Genomic DNA, 21,414 nt, shown 5'->3' with positions numbered 1-21,414 from the left:
TGTTTTCAAAAACGTTACGGTTACAAAAATTATAAATAATTCAATATTTTTCAGATAAACCAACATATTAAATTTATTTTCAAAATTTGATTAAGTTTTTATATACATATTATAGCTAATAAGTGACATCGATAATCGGGCGTTACCCACAGCAAAATGTTTGTTTGTTGCTGGCATGTTATTCGCAATTATTTTAACGTTGCTATCAAAATTTTAAATTTAAAAACAATTTAATAAAGAAAACAATATAATACATTAATAAATTAGTCAAATATATAGTTGTATAATAACGAGAAAAAAAGAAAATTGCAAAAGAAAAAATATTATTAATTTTTAATTCAAGGTAATTTAATAAATACTAGAATGCTCATGCAATTTCATGCAGTTTAATAATTGCATATTAGTTGTATCAATAAATCTACGTGTATTTTTAATGTTGAAAATATATCATGTATTATGCTTTTACGAATGCTACGCATCAAATTTTCCAAATGTTATAACATATGATTGACAAAGTGCACATGAATATGGTAACCAAACTAAGGTAATTAGATCGATTGCGCGTTATTAAATCTATTTTTATCTTCCTATTGCCTAGAATGTGTATTTTTTACTTTTCTCAAGAAAAATGTGTTTTGCTCTGTCAGATCTGCGTCCAAGTTATTAATGTAATATATATTTTCAATAAATTTGACATTTGAAACAAGTATCAAATGAATAAAAATATACACACTTAAATTTATTTATTTATTATGTATTTACCTTACTTATTAATTAATCCGGTTACAAATGTATGAAACCAGAAGAAACACGCAGCGCTGAGGCCTTTAAGACTCATCTTGTTAAATAAAACGTACAATAAGCATTAGAATTATTTATATACTTTCCTTCAATCATTTGATACTTCTTTCAAATATCAATTTATATTCAAATTATACATTGCATTAATGACTTGGAGACAGATCTGTAGGCGCTAGGATAATAACTCCAATAAATCCAAACTTGTCATTCATCGAATGAGTTGCTGCTTTTATTTTAGAATGACAGAGACTTGTGTTATACAACGAAAAATTCAATATTGTTTTGTGTAATAACTTTAATTACTAGGACGTTTATTAGACACGTCTGTTCTATTGCTTTTCCTACGCAGCAATAAATTACTACTTTATAAATTATTTACGCTAATTGTGACTTTAAAATCACAATTTGATGCAACCAATTGTAATTAGTATACATTTATCACACAATAGCATTTGTTGCCAATCATATAGCAGAGTCAAATTGAAAGATTATACTCATATAATATATGCGGAATCAAGAGCAAAGTACAAAGTAGATATACAGTTAATAAAAGCTCGATTGCGTATAAATGATCGTGCGTATTCGATGAGTGGGTACAATCGGTTCTAATCGATCACGCCAATACGGTTGCTTTGCGATATAAACGAATGATACTACATATATTTAAACGGTGATATTTTGTTATATAAGGAAAGTAACAATTCAAAGACGATACAGGGCAATTACCAATCATGGATTTCTTACAAGACATGCTATATTATTGGACAAAGGAGCTCGGTGAGTATCATTCGTATTATCAAAAGCTTTTCAAATAAATAATTACTTTGCGTGTCATTTGGCGCGAGACATGACCGTGCTTCTTGATAGTGTAATAATTTGAGATTTACTAACAGTATTTTATAACAATTTACAATTTTTTAGAAATGAGTTACACCTACGAAGATTTTTAAAAGAAATGTGACATGAAATAGACATAACAGTTTCAGCGTGAAAAAATGCATGAAACATTAATGTTGTTAATAAAAGATAATATGTATATTAATAGATTTATTTTTAATGAATTAATTTTGTAAACTATAATTCTTTTGCCAATTTAAACATTACTATAGTTTAAACTTAATTAAATTTTATATGTGTAAAAAACCGTAAAAATTGCCCGAAAAGCAATGTCTTCTCACAATTGATTGCTTTCTGTTGTAATAATAAATGTTTTTCTTTCGTTTAATAAAATATGCACGTAATATTGCAACAATATTGCGACAATATTATGATGTCGCAGTAATATTACAGCGATATTGTAACATTGTTATGATATTGCAGCAATATTGCAATATGATATATCATATTAAAATACTGCAGTGATATTGCAGAAATATTTGAAAGCGATCTATCGCATTATAATATTGCTTTGACGTTGCAGCAATATTGCTATATGATATATCATATTACAATAGAGCAGTGATGTTGCAAAAACATTTAAATGCGATATATTGCGTTGTTACATCCAGAGGATTTCACGATTTCCCTTTTCGCATCCATTATGTAAATTATGCTAAGGGATTCTCTGTAAAATTTATAATACTTATACCCGGAACTCCACGATTTCTCTTTTACAAATAACACTACCACCCGGCTATTATAAGAAAAAAGAAATCAAACATTGTTCTCGGAATATATATATATATATATATATAATGGCCACATATTACATCCGGAGCAATAAATAGAAGCAAAAAAAAGGAGAAATCGTGCGACGACAAAATTACAAGCAACGATGCTTATTTAATAATCCATATGGACGAACAAAGCCTGGACTCAAAAGAGAAAAAATGTAAACGTTATTAAAGTCTGGCAACAATCAGAGATAAGATTGAGTCGCGACGCCGGACGGAAACTATAAAACTATAAAATCAAAATTTACAACCCGGCTTTGTTTGCTCGAACCTATGTTTCATCACGAACGGAAAGATGATTCATATGGAAAGCGAGTCCCAAATAAACGGACGCGACGATATAAAAAATCGAGACCGAACGTTCCAAGAAGAGAAACCGTAAGATAACGAATCCCTTAAGCGATTGGGTGATGCAACTGCTCGCCCCTCTTAGAGTTAAGAAAAATCGGGAGAAGATGGAAAATTAGCCAACGAGAGATCATCCGAGAAGATGATTGGTAGTGAGCGTTGGTGAACTACCCAACGAATAAGCTCAAAATTTCGACAACAAGGAATCTCCAAGGAAAGGGAAAAAGCTCAAAAGGCTTTACCCAATCAAATCCTCATCTCACCTACTAAACTAATCTCACGCCCTTTTTCTAAGCCCTATAAAATACGCAGCTTCGAACGCCTCGAGATTCATTCATTCATTCATTCAAAAAATTCAAAGTTCAACTCCGCACTCACATCCGCGCATTTAACTCCGCACTCACATCCACGCGTTGCAAGTGTCGAAGCTGTGCGCGTTAAAATCATTTTAAAACTTAGATTCTGTGCCTCAATTAAACAATCACCGAGCTTCCGAGGTCAGCCCAGAACCGACTTCAACCACAAAGCCTTCGAAGACAGAGGGACCTGACATATTTATCAATTAGAGAGTAAGTTAGTTTTTATTCAGTCACTTACCGGATTCTCCTAATTCACTGATTAATTATCGGTTAGTGGGCAAAATTCACATCCCACGAAAATCGCGACCCCATCGACATCGTCCGAATCGTTTCCGGGAATACTTCGGGAGGCAAGTCGTTATCCTCGAGTGCCTCTGGGCAATCCTAAGGATAAGGGAACGGGTGAATTTGCGCCAGGAACCGGCTCCTGGATGGGCGCCATCTTTGGAGATACCTCCGCTTATCCTAGAGGAACGCGACCCACCTTCCCCTTCCTCATCTTCACTGTCCCCTGCTCCCTCTATCTTCTCTCTACTTACATATAGGATCGCTCCAGATACCCCTCCGTATTCGCCTATCCACGAAGATCCCGTTGATCTCCCTTCCCCCTCGTACTCGCCTGTCCCCGAAGACCCTGTTGATTTTCCCTCCCCCTCGTATTCGCCTGTCCCAGAGGATCTCTCTAATCCTTCTTCCCCCTTGAGTCCTGCGCCTAGCGTGGAATTCATAGAGGAAATTCCCCCTCCTCCCTCACCAGTGAATTCCACGTCCAGCGTGGAATTCCTAGAAGAAGTAATTCTCCTTTCCGACCACGATCCTGAAGATCCACCTCCCACCGAATCCACGTTATTTTATAATTATTACCACTCCTAAATAGTAAATTAACGAAACTTACAAATGCGTCAATTCTATCTTCTCCTACACAAATGTAATAGAATTAAGTTTTTATTTTATTTTTTTTAATACTATAAATCCTAGCGATAATGCATAATACTAATTTCTTCAATAACCTTTAATTAATTTCTTGTTTAGTTCACTTTTACAATAGGATCGTTACACAAATTTTTTTTTTCTTTGAAACTTTTTTTTTATACTAAATTAGGGGTGGTAAATATGAATATGACATTAAAAACAAAATTTTATACTTTGGTAATTAATTATAATTTATTAAAAACGCTGGAAAATACGAATTTAAACCACGTGACTTAAACAAGTTCTGATTGGACGGCTGCATCGTGACGTCAAATGCTGGTAGACGATCGAGCCGAACGGTATGAGACTGACTGTGAACGTACCAAAATATCATCTTGTGTACGCAAGTTTTTGGAATTCTTGGCACAAAATAAGTGATTTGCAGTGATTTGCAGTAATCGTGAATTATGGCACAGCCAGGTTTCGTTAAAGCTCAGTCGGATAATTTACCATGTGTGGATGTAGTAATGATTTCAAATTTCTTTGCTAACAACCCAACACTCAATATAGCTGAATCTCGAGGAGTTAAAATGCATAGGTATATGAATCTTTAAGTATTTGTTATATGAACATTCATCAATTATAACTATGTTTAGATTAATAATAGGAATTCGAACTGACAAAAATATAGGTTAATAAGATTATGTAAAGCATAACGGTTAGTGCTAATAATTTTTACAATCTCCAGCTTATTCGATTTATATTTAGATTAATGTATAATGAAAAATCTATAGATTATTTTGTTAGAACAATGAATTCTAACCTTACTTTTTATTGCACCTGTCAAATAGCTCTGACATATTGTGCTCAATAATTTTTTAAACGTTTAAATATTATATGTATTATTTTATTTGTTAGAGCAAGTCAGGAAAGGTATGGTGACGAAGCAATTGGATATGTGGAGATATGTCGTCAAAAAAGAATGTGTACCATTCGTGCTAAAATATGCCCTGAACACAAAGTTCGTAACAAGGCATACGCAGTTGAATTAATAATTGATGAAAGACAAAATGAAATTAAAAGTGCACAATGCTTTGATTGTGCAGCTTCTTCAGGTGAGATTTACTTTTACTCAAAATTTGTCTAAAAATATTATATTAAAACTATATAAAACATAGTACTTGTTTGTTGCTCTAACATCATCGTAAAAGATTTTAGCTAGGCTGTGTAAAGAATGTAGATTTTATTACTGCATTAATTTATTATAATAACTGCTTTTTGCTAGAAACAAGTTATGATAATATAACATATTTTTATGAATATTATAAATAAGAGATATTTTTTTGAATAGTATAAATAATGATCTAGCCAACGACAAATATTAACTAAAATAGAAGTGAAACATTTGGCATTTCTATAATTTGAATAAAATAAAGAAATTTGTTATTAATTATTTTCGTGTTAATTATAACTATATATAAATAATTATTTTATATTATAACTAAATAAATAACGTTAAATAAATTTTAATATTTTTTATTTGAAATTATTGACAGTTTTTCAGGCGATGAAGAAGTGAACCAATCATTTTAAATTTTACTCATGTTATTATACAAGTTGCTCCAAATATATGGTAATTTTAGGTGGTTGCAAGCACGCCATAGCATTTTTAATGTGGGCACATCGAAGAAGCGAAGAACCTGCTCCAACATCTATAGCATGTTATTGGAAGCGTCCCACAATGTCGTCAATAGGAACATCATTAAAATGTGTAACTGCGAAGGTGTTGAGTAGAAGCAAATATGAAGAATCTACAGTATTAAATACAAATTTTTTGGAAGATTTCATCGAAATAGCTAAAGCAAGAAAACTCGACAGTCAAATTACGCGTCATTTCATACATAATTACGACAATTCTTTAAAATCATTATCATTACATTTTCTTCTTTTAAAATATTGTAGCTGTAGTGATCGAGATAAAAGAAATGTTACTGACTTTTTACTTTTTGCAAAGCAACACATGAGCTTAAATTTGTGCATTGAAGCTGCGAAAGCTACAAAAGAACAAAGTTCCTGTTCGCTATGGTATGAACTACGCTATGGAAGAATTGCAGCTTCGACCATATATGAAGCTACAAACTGTAAAACTACAAACGGTTCGTACGTTGAAAGAGTTATAGGTGCAGTAAAATTAATAGAGACTGAAGCGATGAGACGAGGAAGAAATCTTGAACGAGAAGTTTTACACGTAGTCGAGAAAAAGTTGGGGACGGAATTTTACCCAACTGGTTTAATATTGTTGCCTGATTACCCTATATTTGGAGCATCTCCTGATTCTTATACGAAAGATTACATCGTCGAGGTTAAATGCCCGTTAACCGAAAAATCTGAAGACAGATATATATGTAAGAATGGATCAATAGCAAAGAAGTTTTATTCCCAAATGCAAATTCAAATGATGTTTGCCAATCGAACTAAAGGTTTATTTTGCGTGGCGAAATTTGATTTTGAGACATCCAAAGAAGTGAAACTTGTATGGGTGGATTATGATTCCGATTACACTAAAAATATAATATCCAATTCATCAAAATTCTGGGAAAAAAATATTTTTCCATTACTTTTAGAATCTGTACAAAAATAGAAAAGAAAACATGTAATCAAATATAAAAGAATGTATTGAAAAATATCATTTCGAGCAAGATATATGCTAGTTGGGAATAAAATAATTAAAATATTGCGTTACAAAACTCATTTTAATATTTTCTTCTTACTGATTTATAATTGGTTGTTGTAAATTAATAAGTGCTGCTGCAATAATAATAATATTATCAGTTTTACTAATGGCTTCATGATGAATGCAGGAATGAGGTTGAAGAAAATTAAATTCTCTCAATCTTCTTATTACTCGTTCAATATGTATTCGTAAACTTGCAATCCTTTTAGTTTGCATCACTTCTGCTTTTGATAGTTTAACAGAACTCGCAACGCTGGGAGGTCTAATCAATACACATTCCTTTTGTGTTATTAAATGCTCGATATGTTTAAATCCACGGTCTGCCATAATTCCGCATCCCGGAGGTATTACATCTAAGTAGCCACAATTTTCCACGATAAACGCGTCTGTTGTTCTTCCTCCATAACCGCAAGAAATATAATTGATCATTCCATCTGGCGTAGAAGATATTAGATATTTTAAAGTATTGCATTTTTTGTAATCTGACCACGTTAGAGCTTGATGTACTGCATTAGAAGGTTTTTGAATTTCTATTTCTAGACAATCAATTATAGACTGTACATTACTATATCTTGCTCGAAATGGTATAGGAAGTAAAAACTGTATAGTATCCTTTTTTGGCCAAAAAATAAGAGACCTTAAACAATTTGCTATTAATGGAACAGACTTATTAAAAATTCTATTTGCATGACTAGCAGACATGCCAAATTCATCGCCTAAACGATAAAACGTATCATTCATTTTAATTTTAGTTAATGTTAAATATATGTCTGTATAAATTAAACCTGTCTTGTTGTGCAAAAGATCTATGACATATAAAAACTGCTCTGGAATACCTATATACATTTTAGGTTTTTTTTTATAATGGAAAGCTTCAACTCTCTCGTAATATTGTCTGATTCTGTTTTGTGCGTTTTTAATTCTTCACTCGTGTATTCTTTCGAAGGAAAATATTCATCGGTACTCTTCAAAGTATCCTCACTTATCGATGTAATATTATCGATAGTATCATCAGTAATATTACTGCTGGATTTATCAATACCACTTTTTTCTGCATTTATATTTTGTTTAATAGGAGAACAGGCCATGTCTTTACTTATAGGTTTGCAAAGAATAGCTTTACTTCTGAAACGTGGCTTTGCTTGTATACCAACATCTTTAAATCGTATTTCGAAATTATCCCTCTCATCAATATCCATACTTTCTTGTATTAAAGCATCATCAGTAGCATCCATCACTGTTTGTATAGAACATCCTGCATCTATTTCATTAGCCATTGTTTTCTCTGATACTTCCTTTTCCATATCCTGCAAAGTTTGTATTCTTTTCCGTTTTGCAGCTCCCGGTTTCATATCAGCTTTATCACTTGTATTCTGTCTATCCTGACAATCAAAAATATGTGGAACCGTGTCTTTTTTCAATTGAATTCGTCCTCCCATTATTTTAAATCTACAATAATTGTCTATGTCTTCCTGTAACTAATATGTAATAAATATGTAAAAAATACAAAAAAGTATTTTTATATTGAATTAAAATTTATTTATATTTATTGATTTAATAAAGTAAGAATACATTTAAGTAAATATTTAAAGGCATTCTTATTTAATTTAATATAACACAAAAAATTAAATGTAATGTTCAACTAATTGAATATACAAAATATGTTCTTTATAAATATAATTTTGATTATGTATATTATTATTATGTATATTCTATATAAATCATGAATATATCATAATTACGTTAAAATGATCTTCACAGCAGAACAAACAACTTGTTGGTGGATTCGTCACATCATCACGTCTAGCCATTCTCATCCATGTTTTTCGACGTTTTATATCACGTGGCACTGTTAAAAATATTTTATTCGGTGTTTTGATACTTGTATTAGTACACTTAGGTACAAAACACCACTTATACGACTCTTTTTTTGAATTGGTAGCAATATTTTCCATATTCGGCCAACTAAATGTATCCTTCGTGTGTGCTGTACGGTCGTAGCCTGCGTGCGTACCAGCATATGACGTCACGTAGCAAGCGCGCGAAGAAGGTACCGTTTCAAACGGTCTTAATTTTCATTTTATTATAACTCAGTCAATTATTAATATTTTTGAAAAAAATTTGTTTTCTACAATTTGTTACGGAAAAGTCTTTTAGATAATAAAATATAATTTTTTTACGCAACGACCCTATTATGTATCGATATTAAACAATGTATATAACTTTTAAACTTCTGTATAATCATTACCTAATCGTTTTGTATTTTAATTAAACTAACCGATTATGTACTGCTGTCTTAATTAATAATGATTACCTTGTTATATTGTTTTCTTTTTTCTATTATTTTATTTTATTTATTATTCTTAATCCGTTTGCCTTGCGGCTTAGGATGGCTTCCGGTTACATACACTTTTGTTTATATTACATTACAAATTCAACTTAAACTTCAAAGTTTAGAATTCAATAGTTTAAAATTCAATAGTTTAAAATTACAGTTAACATCATCAACAGCTAACAAATCAATATCACCCTCAACATTAACATTAACATTAGCGTTACAATTAGATCTTTGGTTTGTTTGCACTTCTTCCTTCTTATTCTCTTCTGCTTCTTCCTTCTCCTTCCTGTTTATCTCCTTCCTCAGCTCTTCTATCTTTTTCATTACTTGTAGGCCCTTTCCTTTTTCTCCAGTGAGTTCTTCTATCGACATTTCGCTTCTTGTTGCTTCGCAATCTTTCATTATATGGTACAAACTTTCTTCTGCTTTCTTGCATACTCTGCATCTCCTTTCCTCCTCTTCTCTCCAATACTGACTCCCTTTCATTCCCGCATCTGTATCTGACTATCAAGCATCTGTCCTTTTTCTTCATCCTCCCCTCCAAGTATTTTGGTATCTTTTCCTGTACAATCATCTTGTAGTTGGTGTTGTACTTGGATTCGTTTATCTTCTGTTGTCTCTCTCTGCTCTCTTTAATTTTTAGTTCCTTCAAGATGTTCTCTGCCATCTCCTCGTTTCCTGCTTCTCTTTCCTTTCTAAGCTGTTCCTTGTTTACTCCTGCCTCCTCCAACACCTCTCTTCTCTTTCTTTCCCATCTTCCTTCTTCTGCACCTGGTCGCCACTTTTCTAAATCTTTTATGCATTCTTTTATTATTTTCTTCTTTGATTTTCTCGCCTTTTCCTCGTATTTTAGTGCTCTTTTGATCGCTTGTATTCTAATCTTTTCCATCTTTGTCTCCTCCAATAATATGTAATTCGGTGTTCCTCTGTCAAAGTTTAGAATCCATTTTGCGTAATTCCTCTTTACTCCGTCTAACGTTTTTTCGTTTTTCCAGCCCCAAACTTCCGCTCCATATAACGCTACGCTTCCAACAAGTGCTTCAAACATTTTCATTCTTCTTCTATGGTCTTCTTTGAATATTCTCTCCCCTATGCTCCAAGTCCTCTTCATCGCTATTGTTGCTCTTCTCAGTCTCTCTCTTATATGTTTCTCCGCACCTCCGTTTTTCTGTAGCATATATCCTAGGTATCTTATCTCTTTGACCTCTTCCACATTTTCCTCTCATTTCCATTCTCTTCTCTTTTTTCTTCCTCTTCCACTTTCGAATACCATCACTTTTGATTTATCCGGACTAAGGCTCAATTCTTTTTTCTCTAGGTATCTCCTGAACCTCTCCATCATCTCTTCCAGATCCGCTTCTCTCTCTGCCAACAAAACGATGTCATCTGGGTATGTTATCGTCCAGAATTTTTCTTTGCCAACTACTATTCCTCCGGCCTGTCCTTTTTCCATCTCTTCTTCCAGATCTTTTATATATATGTTGAATAGTGCTGGGCTTAATGGGCAACCTTGCCTGAGTCCTCTACCTGTCCAAAACTCTTGAGATTTCTCTTCTCCTATTTTTATCACATTTCTTGTCTCTTTATATATTTCCGTGATCCTCCGTCTCAGATTTGTCTCTATATATTCATCCTCTCCATCGACTCTATCAGCTGCTTTCTATTCACCTTATCGAAAGCTGCTTTCATATCCGCAAAATATGCGAATATTTTTCCTCCTTTCTTGCACAATTCTCTGTTCACGATGTAGTTTATCGTGAAGACTGCGTCCATAGTTCCTCTTCCCTTCCTGAATCCGAACTGCGTTTCTCTCAATTTATCTGCTGTTTCTTTTTCTAACTTTTCATTTAGTATGCTTGCATATATCTTGTACGCCGAGTCCAATAATGTTATTCCTCTGTAATTCTTTATCTCGTTCTTCTCTCCTCTTTTGTAAATTGGGCTAATTACTCCTCTGTTCCAATCTCTTGGTAGTCCTCCTCCTTTCCATATTTTGTTGATAAGTTTCCAAAATTCTTCTCCTATTTCTCCTGACATAAATTTCCACGCCTCGTTCTCTATTCCGTCTTCTCCGGGGGCTTTTGCATTTTTTAGTTTCCTTAATATTTTTCTTAGTTCTTCCTTTTCTATGTCTCCTGGTTCCTCTTCCATTGTCGTGCCTGTATCGCTTTCTCGTTCGCCTATGTCTGTTTCTTTTTCCTGTATGCTTCCGAGTAGTCCTATGAAATAATCTCTCCATTCTTCCATCTTTATGTTGTCGCATATCCCCTCCTTTCTTTTCTTTCCGTATTTATTGATATACTTCCATGCCTCTTTCTCGCTCTTTATCCTTCGGATTTCCTCTTCTTCTGCCTGTTCATGCTTCTTCTTCTGCTCTTTACACCACTCTTTGTATTCTTTTCTCTTTGCAAAGTAGTCTTCTTTGCTAATTCTTTTCTTCTTTATATTTCTCAGTGTCTTCCTTAATTCTCTTTTCTTTACTTTCCACTCTTTGTTGTACCACTGTTTTTTTCCTATTTTCCATGGAATTATCTTCTTTATCTGTTTTATTATGGATTTCTTTATCTTGTCGCTTATCTCCTTCCATATTCCTTCCGTTTCCTCCTGTGTGCTCGCCCAGTCTTTGCAGTTTTCCATGTACATTTCTATTCCTTCTTCTGTCCAAACGCTTCTCTCTATTTCCCTTTTCTTGTTTCTGTCGTTTTTCTTCTTTGTTTGTGCTCCTACTAATTCTGCTTCTAATGTGGTCCGACTCTGTTCTTTCTCCTTCTTCCACCGATTTTACTTCCCCTAACGCTTTGTCATTTCCTATTATGTAATCTATGACTGACATCCCCGATCCTCCTATATATGTCCATCCTCCTTCTTTGTCAAAACTTCCGTTTAAAATTGACCAACCTCTTTCTTCTATTCTATTCAGCAATATTCGTCCTTCTCTATTACTCACTTTGTCTATGGACCGTCTGATTTCGCTTCTCTTTTCTGCTTCTTCTTCTTCAATCGGGCCTCTTTCGCTTCCAGTTCTCGCGTTGAAATCTCCTCCTATCAGTAAATAGTTTTCCTCTTCTTCTGGTATCCATTCCGTTAGTGTTTTCATCGTTTCTTCAATTTTTTGGCTGTAGAGTGTAATGATCCTTCATCTGTTTCCGTTGTATTTCAGCTTAGTCTCTGCCATCTCTCCGTTTATTTCGTTAATCTCCACCTCCTCCAAACTTTTTCTTACTGCTTTCAAGATCCCGCCTTTTGCCCTTCCTTTTTTGTGTTCCCTTCTTGCCGGTATGCATTTCCAGATGTATTCCTTTGAGACTTTGTCTGCCATCTTCTTCCATCCTTCCTCGTCCACCCACGTTTCTGTTAGTCCTAATATGTCAAAGCTCTCCAGGTATTCCCACGCCTCCTCACATTTGTTTGCTAATCCCGCTACATTCCAAAAACCAATTCTTAACCCCCTTCCCTTCCCTGTTCCATCCCCGCCGCCTGCGTCTCATTCTTCTCCTCTTCTTTTCTCCTCTGTCAGTTTCTTCTCTCTTGCACTCCATCGGTACCATCTGTCATCTATCATGATCTTTCCGTATCCCACCTTGACCTTTTTTCCTTTTTCTCTTTCTTCCTTCGCTTTTACCCTCAATTGCGACTGCATTTCCCTTTCCATTCTTGTCAGATCGTCATCGATAAAAATTCCCGCCCTTAACTCTTTCTTCTTGACCATTATCTCTCTCTTTTGCTCCCAGCTTCCTACTTCTGCTACTACTGTGCACTTACCTCCTCTGTTCTGTACCTTAAATGCTTTGTTTATATTCGCTTCTATCCTCAGATTATCCCTTATGAAGTCCTTTGTTTCCTGTTCCATTTTATTATCTTCCCATTTGAATGCTCCTCTAATTACTATGTTGTTTTTCCGTTTCTCTCTATCTTTTTTCTCACTCTCCCATTCCAGGATTTCTATTCTCTTCTCCAGGTTCTTTTTCTCTTCTCTCCATTCTTCTTTGTCTTTCTTCCTATCCTTTTCTCTTGTCCGTTTTTCTTCTTTCCACTCTTCTCTAATTTGTTCAAATTGTATTATCATCTTCTTCATCCTCTTGCCTATATTTTCCTCAATCTCTCTTCCTATCTTTTTCATTTCTTTTATTATTATCTCTTCTCCTCCTGTCACGTATTTTTCCATGCTATTGCATTTACTTTCCTCTTTCGCCTTACCTCCTGCCGGTCTTCCCGGTGGCGCCATCTGTTTACTATCTCTGTAGTCTCTTCATGCTTGCTCCTTCTCCTCGCTTTCTTCTCTTTCCTTCCGGTTGATTCCTAACCTGTTCTTTGGTCAGCTTTTGGATCCTTCCTTGTGGTCCACTCCTGCTCAATTTCTTGTTTCTACCAACGTCTCGGCACCTCTCCTTCGTCCTCTTCCCTCTCCTCTTGTTTTCTCTTTTTCCACTCTCCGCAATCACACCAATCTGCTATCAAATTCTCACACGCGTTGTCTACATGAATGCACGCCAACGCCGTCCAACCGGAAGTCCTTTTTTCTATTAAATAACAATAACCGATAATGTATTCATTTGCTAATTCTTTTTGAACCTTTATGTATGTAAAATTCAAATATTAGAATATATGTTAAATTTTAGTTTAAAAGAAGTTACAATGTAAAATTTTATCGACTCGAAAAGATTGCACTCGGTCCGATCCCGAGTTATAGAGATTGAGTTCTCTGACTCAAATTAGGACCAACGATCGCACGATTCTGAAAAGGCGTTAAAGCGTGTCCTCACACGTTGACGCATAATTTCGGAATCATCAAAAGTGCGTTCGGCTCGTGCCGCACATCCCACTAGTGCGGTCACGAGAATAAAAGAGTTTTTGTTGCATCCTTCCCTGCCTTCCTTTCCTTAAGGCTGGATGTAACAGCGTTATAATATTGCTTGGACATTGCAGCAATATTGCAATATGACATATCATATTACAATAGTGCAGTGATATTGCAAAAATGATTGAATGCAATATATCGCGTTATAATATTGCTATGACATTGCAGCAATATTGCAATATGATATATCATATTACAATATTGCAGTGATATTGCAGAAATATTTGAATGAGATATATTGCGTTATAATATTGCTATGATATTGCAGCAATATTGCAATATGATATATCATAATATAATATTGCTGTGATATTGCATAAATATTTAAATGCGATATATCGCGTTATAATATTGTTATGACATTGTAGCAATATTGCAATATGATATATCATAATACCAAAAAAGAAGAAAATCAGAAAGGAGGCTTTCTAGTAACCCGTGAAACAGAAGTAGCCTTTTAAGATTCCTAAGATGGCTGCCAAATCATTAAGCGCCATTATTTGAACCTCTATTCTCGTGACCTCTACACGAGATTTATGAGTGTTCCAATATACAATATGTGGCCACCCCTCTTTATTTCGTAAACTAGCAGAGATAGACCCAATACATATAATATCAAATTAAATGGTTTGAACTAAACTTTATTGTTAGCACAATGGTTACCCGCACAGCATATAATATTGCAACAATATTGCAACAATATTAAGATATTACAGTAATATTACAACAATATTGTAATATTGCAATGATATTGCAGAAATATTAAAACGCGATATACTACACTGTAATATTGCAATGATATTGCAGAAATATTAAAACGCGATATACCACACTGTAATATTGCTATGACATTGCAGCAATATTGCAATATGATATTTCACATTGCAATATTGCAGTAATATTGTAGAAATATTGAAATGCGATACATCACATTATAATATTGCTATAACATTGCAGCAATATTGTAATATAATGTATGATATTACAATATTGCAGTGATATTGCAGAAATATTGGAATGCGATATATTGCATTATAATATTGTTATGACATTGTAGCAATATTGCCATATGGTATGCCATATTACAATATTGCAATGGTATTACAGAAATATTAGAATGCAATATATTGTATTAAAATATTGCTATGACATTGCAGCAATATTGCAATACAATATTTCACATTACAATATTGCAGAAATATTAGAATGCGATATGTCACATTATAATATTGCAGCAATATTACAATATGATATACCCAGATAGCATACAATATTTATAATAAATATTAATAAATATTTATTATAAATGTGTAATAAGAAGGCCTTCTTCGGTCGTAGCTAGGTCTTAGTGCTTGTACTTATTTATGTGATTTTATATACTTCTCTGAACTCAACCAGAATGTGCGCCGAATTAATTTTTGGTCATAACACAGCATGTCGAATAAGAATTAGTAATATCACAATTTTTATTAAATTAATGAATTTAATATAATACTTGACGCTGATTTGCATCTATAGACCCATTCCCCCCTGAAAAAACTGTAAGAAATTTATTGCAAAAAATAATACCCCACCCAGGGTTGTTATTTTTCGCAATAAATTTCTTATAGTTTTTTCAGGAGGAAATGGGTATATAGATGCAAATCAGCATCAAGTATTATATTAAATTAATTAATTTAATATAAATAGTGATATTACTAATTCTTATTCAACATGCTGTGTTATGACCGAAAATTAATTCGGCGCACATTTTGGTTGAGTTCGGAGAAGTATATAAAATCACATAAATAAATATAAGCACTAAGACCTAGCTACGACCGAAGAAGGCTTTCTTATTATCATTGTGTTGTTACACTATCGGTCCAATAACATATTTGTAATTTATTATAAATATTTTTCATATATGTTATGAAAATATTTTATACATATTTTATGAATTACATGACAAAAATAATTATAAAAAATTTTTATCCAAATGTTATTAAAATATTTAAAAAAATTTTTTATATATTTATGTTAAATAAAAAATAAATATTTACTTAAATATTTTATAAAATATTTCAGAAAAAATTTATAATAAATAAAAAATAAACATTTAAAGTAATAATTTATAAGTATTTTCTTATTTAATTTAATTGTTGCATTATATTAACATATATTTTCTAGTTGCATTTTTATTTAAACAAATAACGTGTATTGACCTGATCTATCAGTTATATACACATATCAGCTAAGTGTTCACAGGTTATCACAAAGGATTACTTTGCAGCAATCTTAGAGGTTAAGCAACGTTGATCGGAGTCGCGACTTGGATGGGTGTCCGCTTGGGAATACCAATATTACTGCATTATCTCATTAATATCGCTGTAAGATTGCTGCAACATATTATATCTGCAAAAATTAGTCACAGGAATATTATCGCAATCTTTCAGAAATATTATTGAAATATTGCAGTAATTTTACTGCAACAAATTTTCGCGGACATTATGTAGTACAGCAACATTACAGCAACATTACTGAAATATTGCAGTAATATTTCCATGACCATTTTTTGCGGACGTAGTATACTGCAGCAATATTACATCAATATCTCTGTAATATTCTTTAATATTATACAATAACATTGAAAAATAATGCTGCAATATCTCAGTAATATTACTGAAATATTGTAGTAATATTACTGCAATAAATTTTTGCAGACATGTATTGCAGCAATATTACAGCAATATTACTGAGATATTGCAGTAATATTTCTATGACCATTTCTTGTGGACGTAATATATTGCAGCAATATTACAGCAATATCTCTGTAATATTTTTTAATATTATACAATAACATTGAAAAATAATGCTGCAATATCTCAGTAATATTACTGAAATATTGTAGTAATAGTACTGCGATAAATTTTCGCGGACATTATGTATTGCAGCAATATTATAGCAATAATGCTGCAATATATTCTTGTAATATTACCGCAATATTAAAATATTACAACGATATTGCAGCAATATTACGTGCTGTACGGGTCTTGTGATATATAAATATATGTTTCGCAAAATGTTTCAACATAATAATTTGCACAAATTGAACAAGAATGCCTACTACGGTCGTAGCTAGGTTTTCGTGCTTGTATTGTCTATGTGATTTTATATACTTTCCTCAAGTTCAATGAACTGCGCGCCGAATTAATTTGAGGTGATATTTTTCGCAATAATTTCTTTACAGTTTTTTTCAGGGGGGAAAAGGGTTAATATTTAATAACACGTGATATTACTTAATCTCGTTCAATTTAGAATTGTATTATGACTAAAAATTAATTCGGCGCGCAGTTCATTGAACTTGAGGAAAGTATATAAAATAGACAATACAAGCACGAAGACCTAGCTGCGACCGTAGTAGGCATTCTTGTTCAATTTGTGTTGACATAGTAATTTGGTTTTCAGATCCAAGAGTAGCCGATCTATTGTTCGTCGATTCTGCTTATCAAATACCACTTATAATATTCGCATATCTGTACTTCGTGCTCGTCTATGGGCCTAAATTCATGAAGAACAAGCCGCCATACAAATTAAAGATGTTTATACAATTGTATAATATCATTCAAATTTTCATAAATACGTGGTTAATTTACGAAGCAACTGATGCAGGTTTATTCACGAACAAGATAATATGTCTCGGTCCTGATTATTCTTACAATTATAATGCAATGAGGGTAATAATAATTTATTAAACAATTTTGTGAGAAAATATATGTTATCAGCAAACATCCTATTCATAAATTTGAAAATTTAATATTTCTCTGTAATTCTTTCTATCAATTTCATGTATATTTTTGTTAAAGTAATGCAGTAATTTTATATTGCAGATTACTAGATGTGTATGGATTTATTTATTGTTAAAAATATTTGATTTGGTCGAAACCGTCTTATTTGTATTAAGAAAAAAAGACAATCAGGTATCTGGTTTGCATTTGTACCATCACGTCTCTAATGTACTTATAGTGTGGTTATGTGTAAGATATTTGAATTCTTCTTTCAACGGGGTTATTGGCGTAATCAACTGCTTAATACACGTGATAATGTATACGTATTACTTCCTGGCAGCCTGTGGACCGACCGTCCAAAAAACTGTTGCACCTCTAAAACGATGGATAACTACAGCACAAATGGTAAATTCTCCTAATTTTCTATCACATATATTTTTATATCATGTAATTCCTTTTTTCTTATTTTTATATATTTAGTTAATCGTCTGACTACACACGTGATTAATCGTTTTACTACATCCCCAATAGAATAATGTACTCGTAATTGCAATAAATTGTAATTTGTTTCTCTTGTTTTCAACTTTAAAAAAAACAAATGATAGAAGGGACTTAAAGCCTCAGAGCTGTCACAAAAAATTAATATATATCTTTTAATACTCACAAGGAACCTTTTGGAAGTGTCTGCCTCAGATTTAAACGAACCTTTAAGAGTACAGTTGTAATACAAATGAAAACAAGGGACACATATTCTTGTATACGTGCCTAATCTCATTTTTAGAAAGTGAAACACTCCTTTGAAGAAAATCGGTTTTCTACTTTCGAATCTTATATCATCGAAACTATAAGAGATAAAAAAAATTTTCTAATTTATGAACAAAAAAGATTTTGCTTATAAAAAAAAATAAAAGTGAAAAAAAAGTCAAATGAGTAGTGGAACAAAGTGTAAAAAGATTTTAAAAAATTGAAAGTTGAATGGCTTCAAGAATACTTTGTGACAGTAATAAACAAAATTTTTTAAAATATTTTTTACACTATCTCAATCAGTAATTTGTGTCACTTTGCGTGACGCGTGCCGACGTCAACGCATTGAAGTCGTAATGTAAAAATTTGCACATTTTCGCCAGCCAATCACAAGGTCGGTCACGTTATCCCCTTTGACGATTCTCTTTCCTAGAGGTTCTCTACTTTCGAAAATTTCCGTATGAGTATGTAAAGTCTCACATGGACATGTCAGACCTACGTGTAATTTTTTCTATTAAAAATAAGTAAAATAAAATACTCAATAAGTAATGATTATGATAATTATAAAATTTTCAATTATAATATTGACAAATATTTCATGATTTGTTTAGATTTAGGGAATAGCGTTTGACATTACATTCACGTGTGTAGTAGGAAGATACCAAAAACACAAAATGTATAATCATAAAGTTAATAATCTATGTTTCTCGAGATTTAGTAGGGTAACTCCTATATTCACGTTGCGCAGGAATTTAGGCGGCAAAAGTTTGAAAAAATAGAAAAATTAGATATAATGTGCAACCACTCTGTTATATTCTTTATGTTACATTAATATTATGTTGTAATTTTAGTTTCTTACTCTAAATTAATGAAATCGTTGTGAATTAAATCAATTTGTCAATATTATGAGTGGTACAGCGATGTATTAAAATATAGGTAAAATAATTATTCTCTTCATGTAGAAAAATATTGATTATTTCATGATTATTACTTAAGTGTAGAGAGATAGTAAAGAATGGAGTAACGCAAAGTATTTTGGTGTTATACTTCATGCAATTTGATTATCCCACTTATAAGTCGTCATAAATCTTACCATTTTTGACATTCGACAAAAATGCAAGGGTATTTTAAAGTTTTTTTCCAAATTTTAAAAAATTACATTTCGTATATCTATTTTTTTTATAGTAACCGATAGTATGAAGTTTTTATTGATATAATTCATTTTCTTTAATATAATAGACAATACTTGATAAATTAAGCTTTTGGTCGAATCCACGTATATATCGGAGTAACCCTATTTCTTTTTTTGTTGTATTGATTTATTTGTTTTGTAATACATATACACTATTAAGTTTAAATATATTTCATACAAATCTTTTTATAATAAAATATTATACAAATATTTTTCAAAAATATAATTAAATAATAAATTAAATTAATCATTTTATTTTCAGATACAATTTATCGTGATGCTATTATACATATCGCATCCATTGATACTATGTGACAAAATCCGACGTATTTGGTTGACCATAATGCTTATTATACATTTATTAATAAACTTTTTCAATTTCTATAATTTCTATGTAAGATCGTACATGAAATATAAGAAAAATCAGTAAAAATATATGAAATCTTCAAATTGCGCCAATTATAAGAAGAATATATTGCTCTTTGAAATAACTCCTGTACTACTTTTAACATATAAAATGCAAGTAATAGTAATCTTAATTTTTTTTAACCCGTAATTGTCACACTTCCAAATAATAACATAATGATCACACAGGGTCCACAGGATCAACCAGTTGCCATTTGCCAGCTTTTTGATATTTTGTCGCAAAAATTTTACTAGACATACCTTGAAACTCAATAGTCAATCATTATAATCATCTTCAGAAGATGATCCAAAACTAGGATCAAAATGTTTGTAATTCGTTATTTAACGCTTGTTCGCTAATTACATACTCACACACGAGCAACCTGTGTTGGCTCTCTCGACATAAATTTTTATTTTAATTTATTTAATCAGAGTCTCTCCTAATACAATAAAAATATTGTAATAGATTAATGAAATAGATAAATTGTAATGATTGACAATTGAGTTTCGAGTGCACTTCTGTTGATTATTGAATATTTCATTAATGCGAGTGCATTTACACATAATGAATTTTGCGAAGTCATAACATTTCTACGGAATCTACGTTAACAAAACACTATGTTATGTACGAGTATGTGTGTACATCGGTTTAATGTGCGCGCTCAAGGATTACACTTCTAGTAGCGTGCACGCCTAAGGTTCCGCGAATAAGCTCACGACACGCGTGCGCAAGTCGAGCAGGATTAGAAAGATGTCGCGTGGAGCGTGCGCGACGGGGCGAAGACGGAAGTCGACATTGATTTGAGATCCTTCGTACATACACACACTCGCTGTAACGGTTGTCGGACATTTTCTAAATATATGTGCTGTTTAATTATTCTACTCCTCCTGAGTTTTCTTTATGGCGATTTCCTTAAATATACAACACAATATTTTTGTAATATTAAAAAAAAATTGTTGCAAAAAAATTCCATTTTTAGGAATTTCTTTTTGGAAATTCCTAAGCGATCCACCTATCCAAGTCGCGACCCCGGTGAACGTTGCTTAACCTTTGTGATCGTTGCGGACTAATCTCTCGTGATGACTTGTGAACATTTTGTGCTGATACAGCATATATAACTAATAGATTAGGTCAATGTACGTTATCAAAAAAATGAAATATGTATAATTAAAGCACATTATTTATATAAACAAATATAAAATTATAGTTTTTTTTACTAATTTTACAAATGCGAAATAGCATCTGGAATAACGAATAAATTTTTATTTACAAATCGTCAATCATT

At 32.3% G+C, this 21,414-nt stretch overlaps 3 protein-coding genes across 3 annotated transcripts; 1 reads left to right on the top strand and 2 right to left on the bottom strand.

The window, feature by feature from the left end:
• The first annotated feature begins 4,282 nt into the window (after nt 1-4,282).
• On the top strand, nt 4,283-21,010 carry LOC105198878. Its single transcript, XM_039457799.1, has 7 exons — nt 4,283-4,452; nt 4,539-4,691; nt 5,012-5,208; nt 5,737-6,498; nt 17,468-17,736; nt 17,890-18,192; nt 19,986-21,010. The coding sequence occupies exons 2-7, from the start codon at nt 4,561-4,563 to the stop codon at nt 20,151-20,153; spliced, it is 1,830 nt and encodes a 609-aa protein (XP_039313733.1). The 5' UTR covers nt 4,283-4,452; nt 4,539-4,560; the 3' UTR covers nt 20,154-21,010.
• LOC120359635 lies at nt 7,574-9,008 on the bottom strand. The gene is made up of 2 exons (XM_039457800.1): nt 8,570-9,008; nt 7,574-8,305 (listed from the first exon to the last, which is right to left on the bottom strand). Exons 1-2 carry the CDS (start codon nt 8,780-8,782, stop codon nt 7,664-7,666), a joined length of 855 nt encoding a protein of 284 aa, XP_039313734.1. The 5' UTR covers nt 8,783-9,008; the 3' UTR covers nt 7,574-7,663.
• LOC105207065 (reticulocyte-binding protein 2 homolog a-like) lies at nt 9,176-10,403 on the bottom strand. Its single transcript, XM_011176507.2, has one exon. The coding sequence runs from the start codon at nt 10,340-10,342 to the stop codon at nt 9,422-9,424; it is 921 nt and encodes a 306-aa protein (XP_011174809.2). The 5' UTR covers nt 10,343-10,403; the 3' UTR covers nt 9,176-9,421.
• Nucleotides 21,011-21,414: the final 404 nt, after the last annotated feature.

This window comes from Solenopsis invicta, chromosome 15, assembly GCF_016802725.1.
Source record: "Solenopsis invicta isolate M01_SB chromosome 15, UNIL_Sinv_3.0, whole genome shotgun sequence".
Classification (NCBI taxonomy): Eukaryota; Metazoa; Arthropoda; class Insecta; order Hymenoptera; family Formicidae; genus Solenopsis; species Solenopsis invicta.
This window is presented reverse-complemented; position numbering and strand designations above follow the sequence as displayed.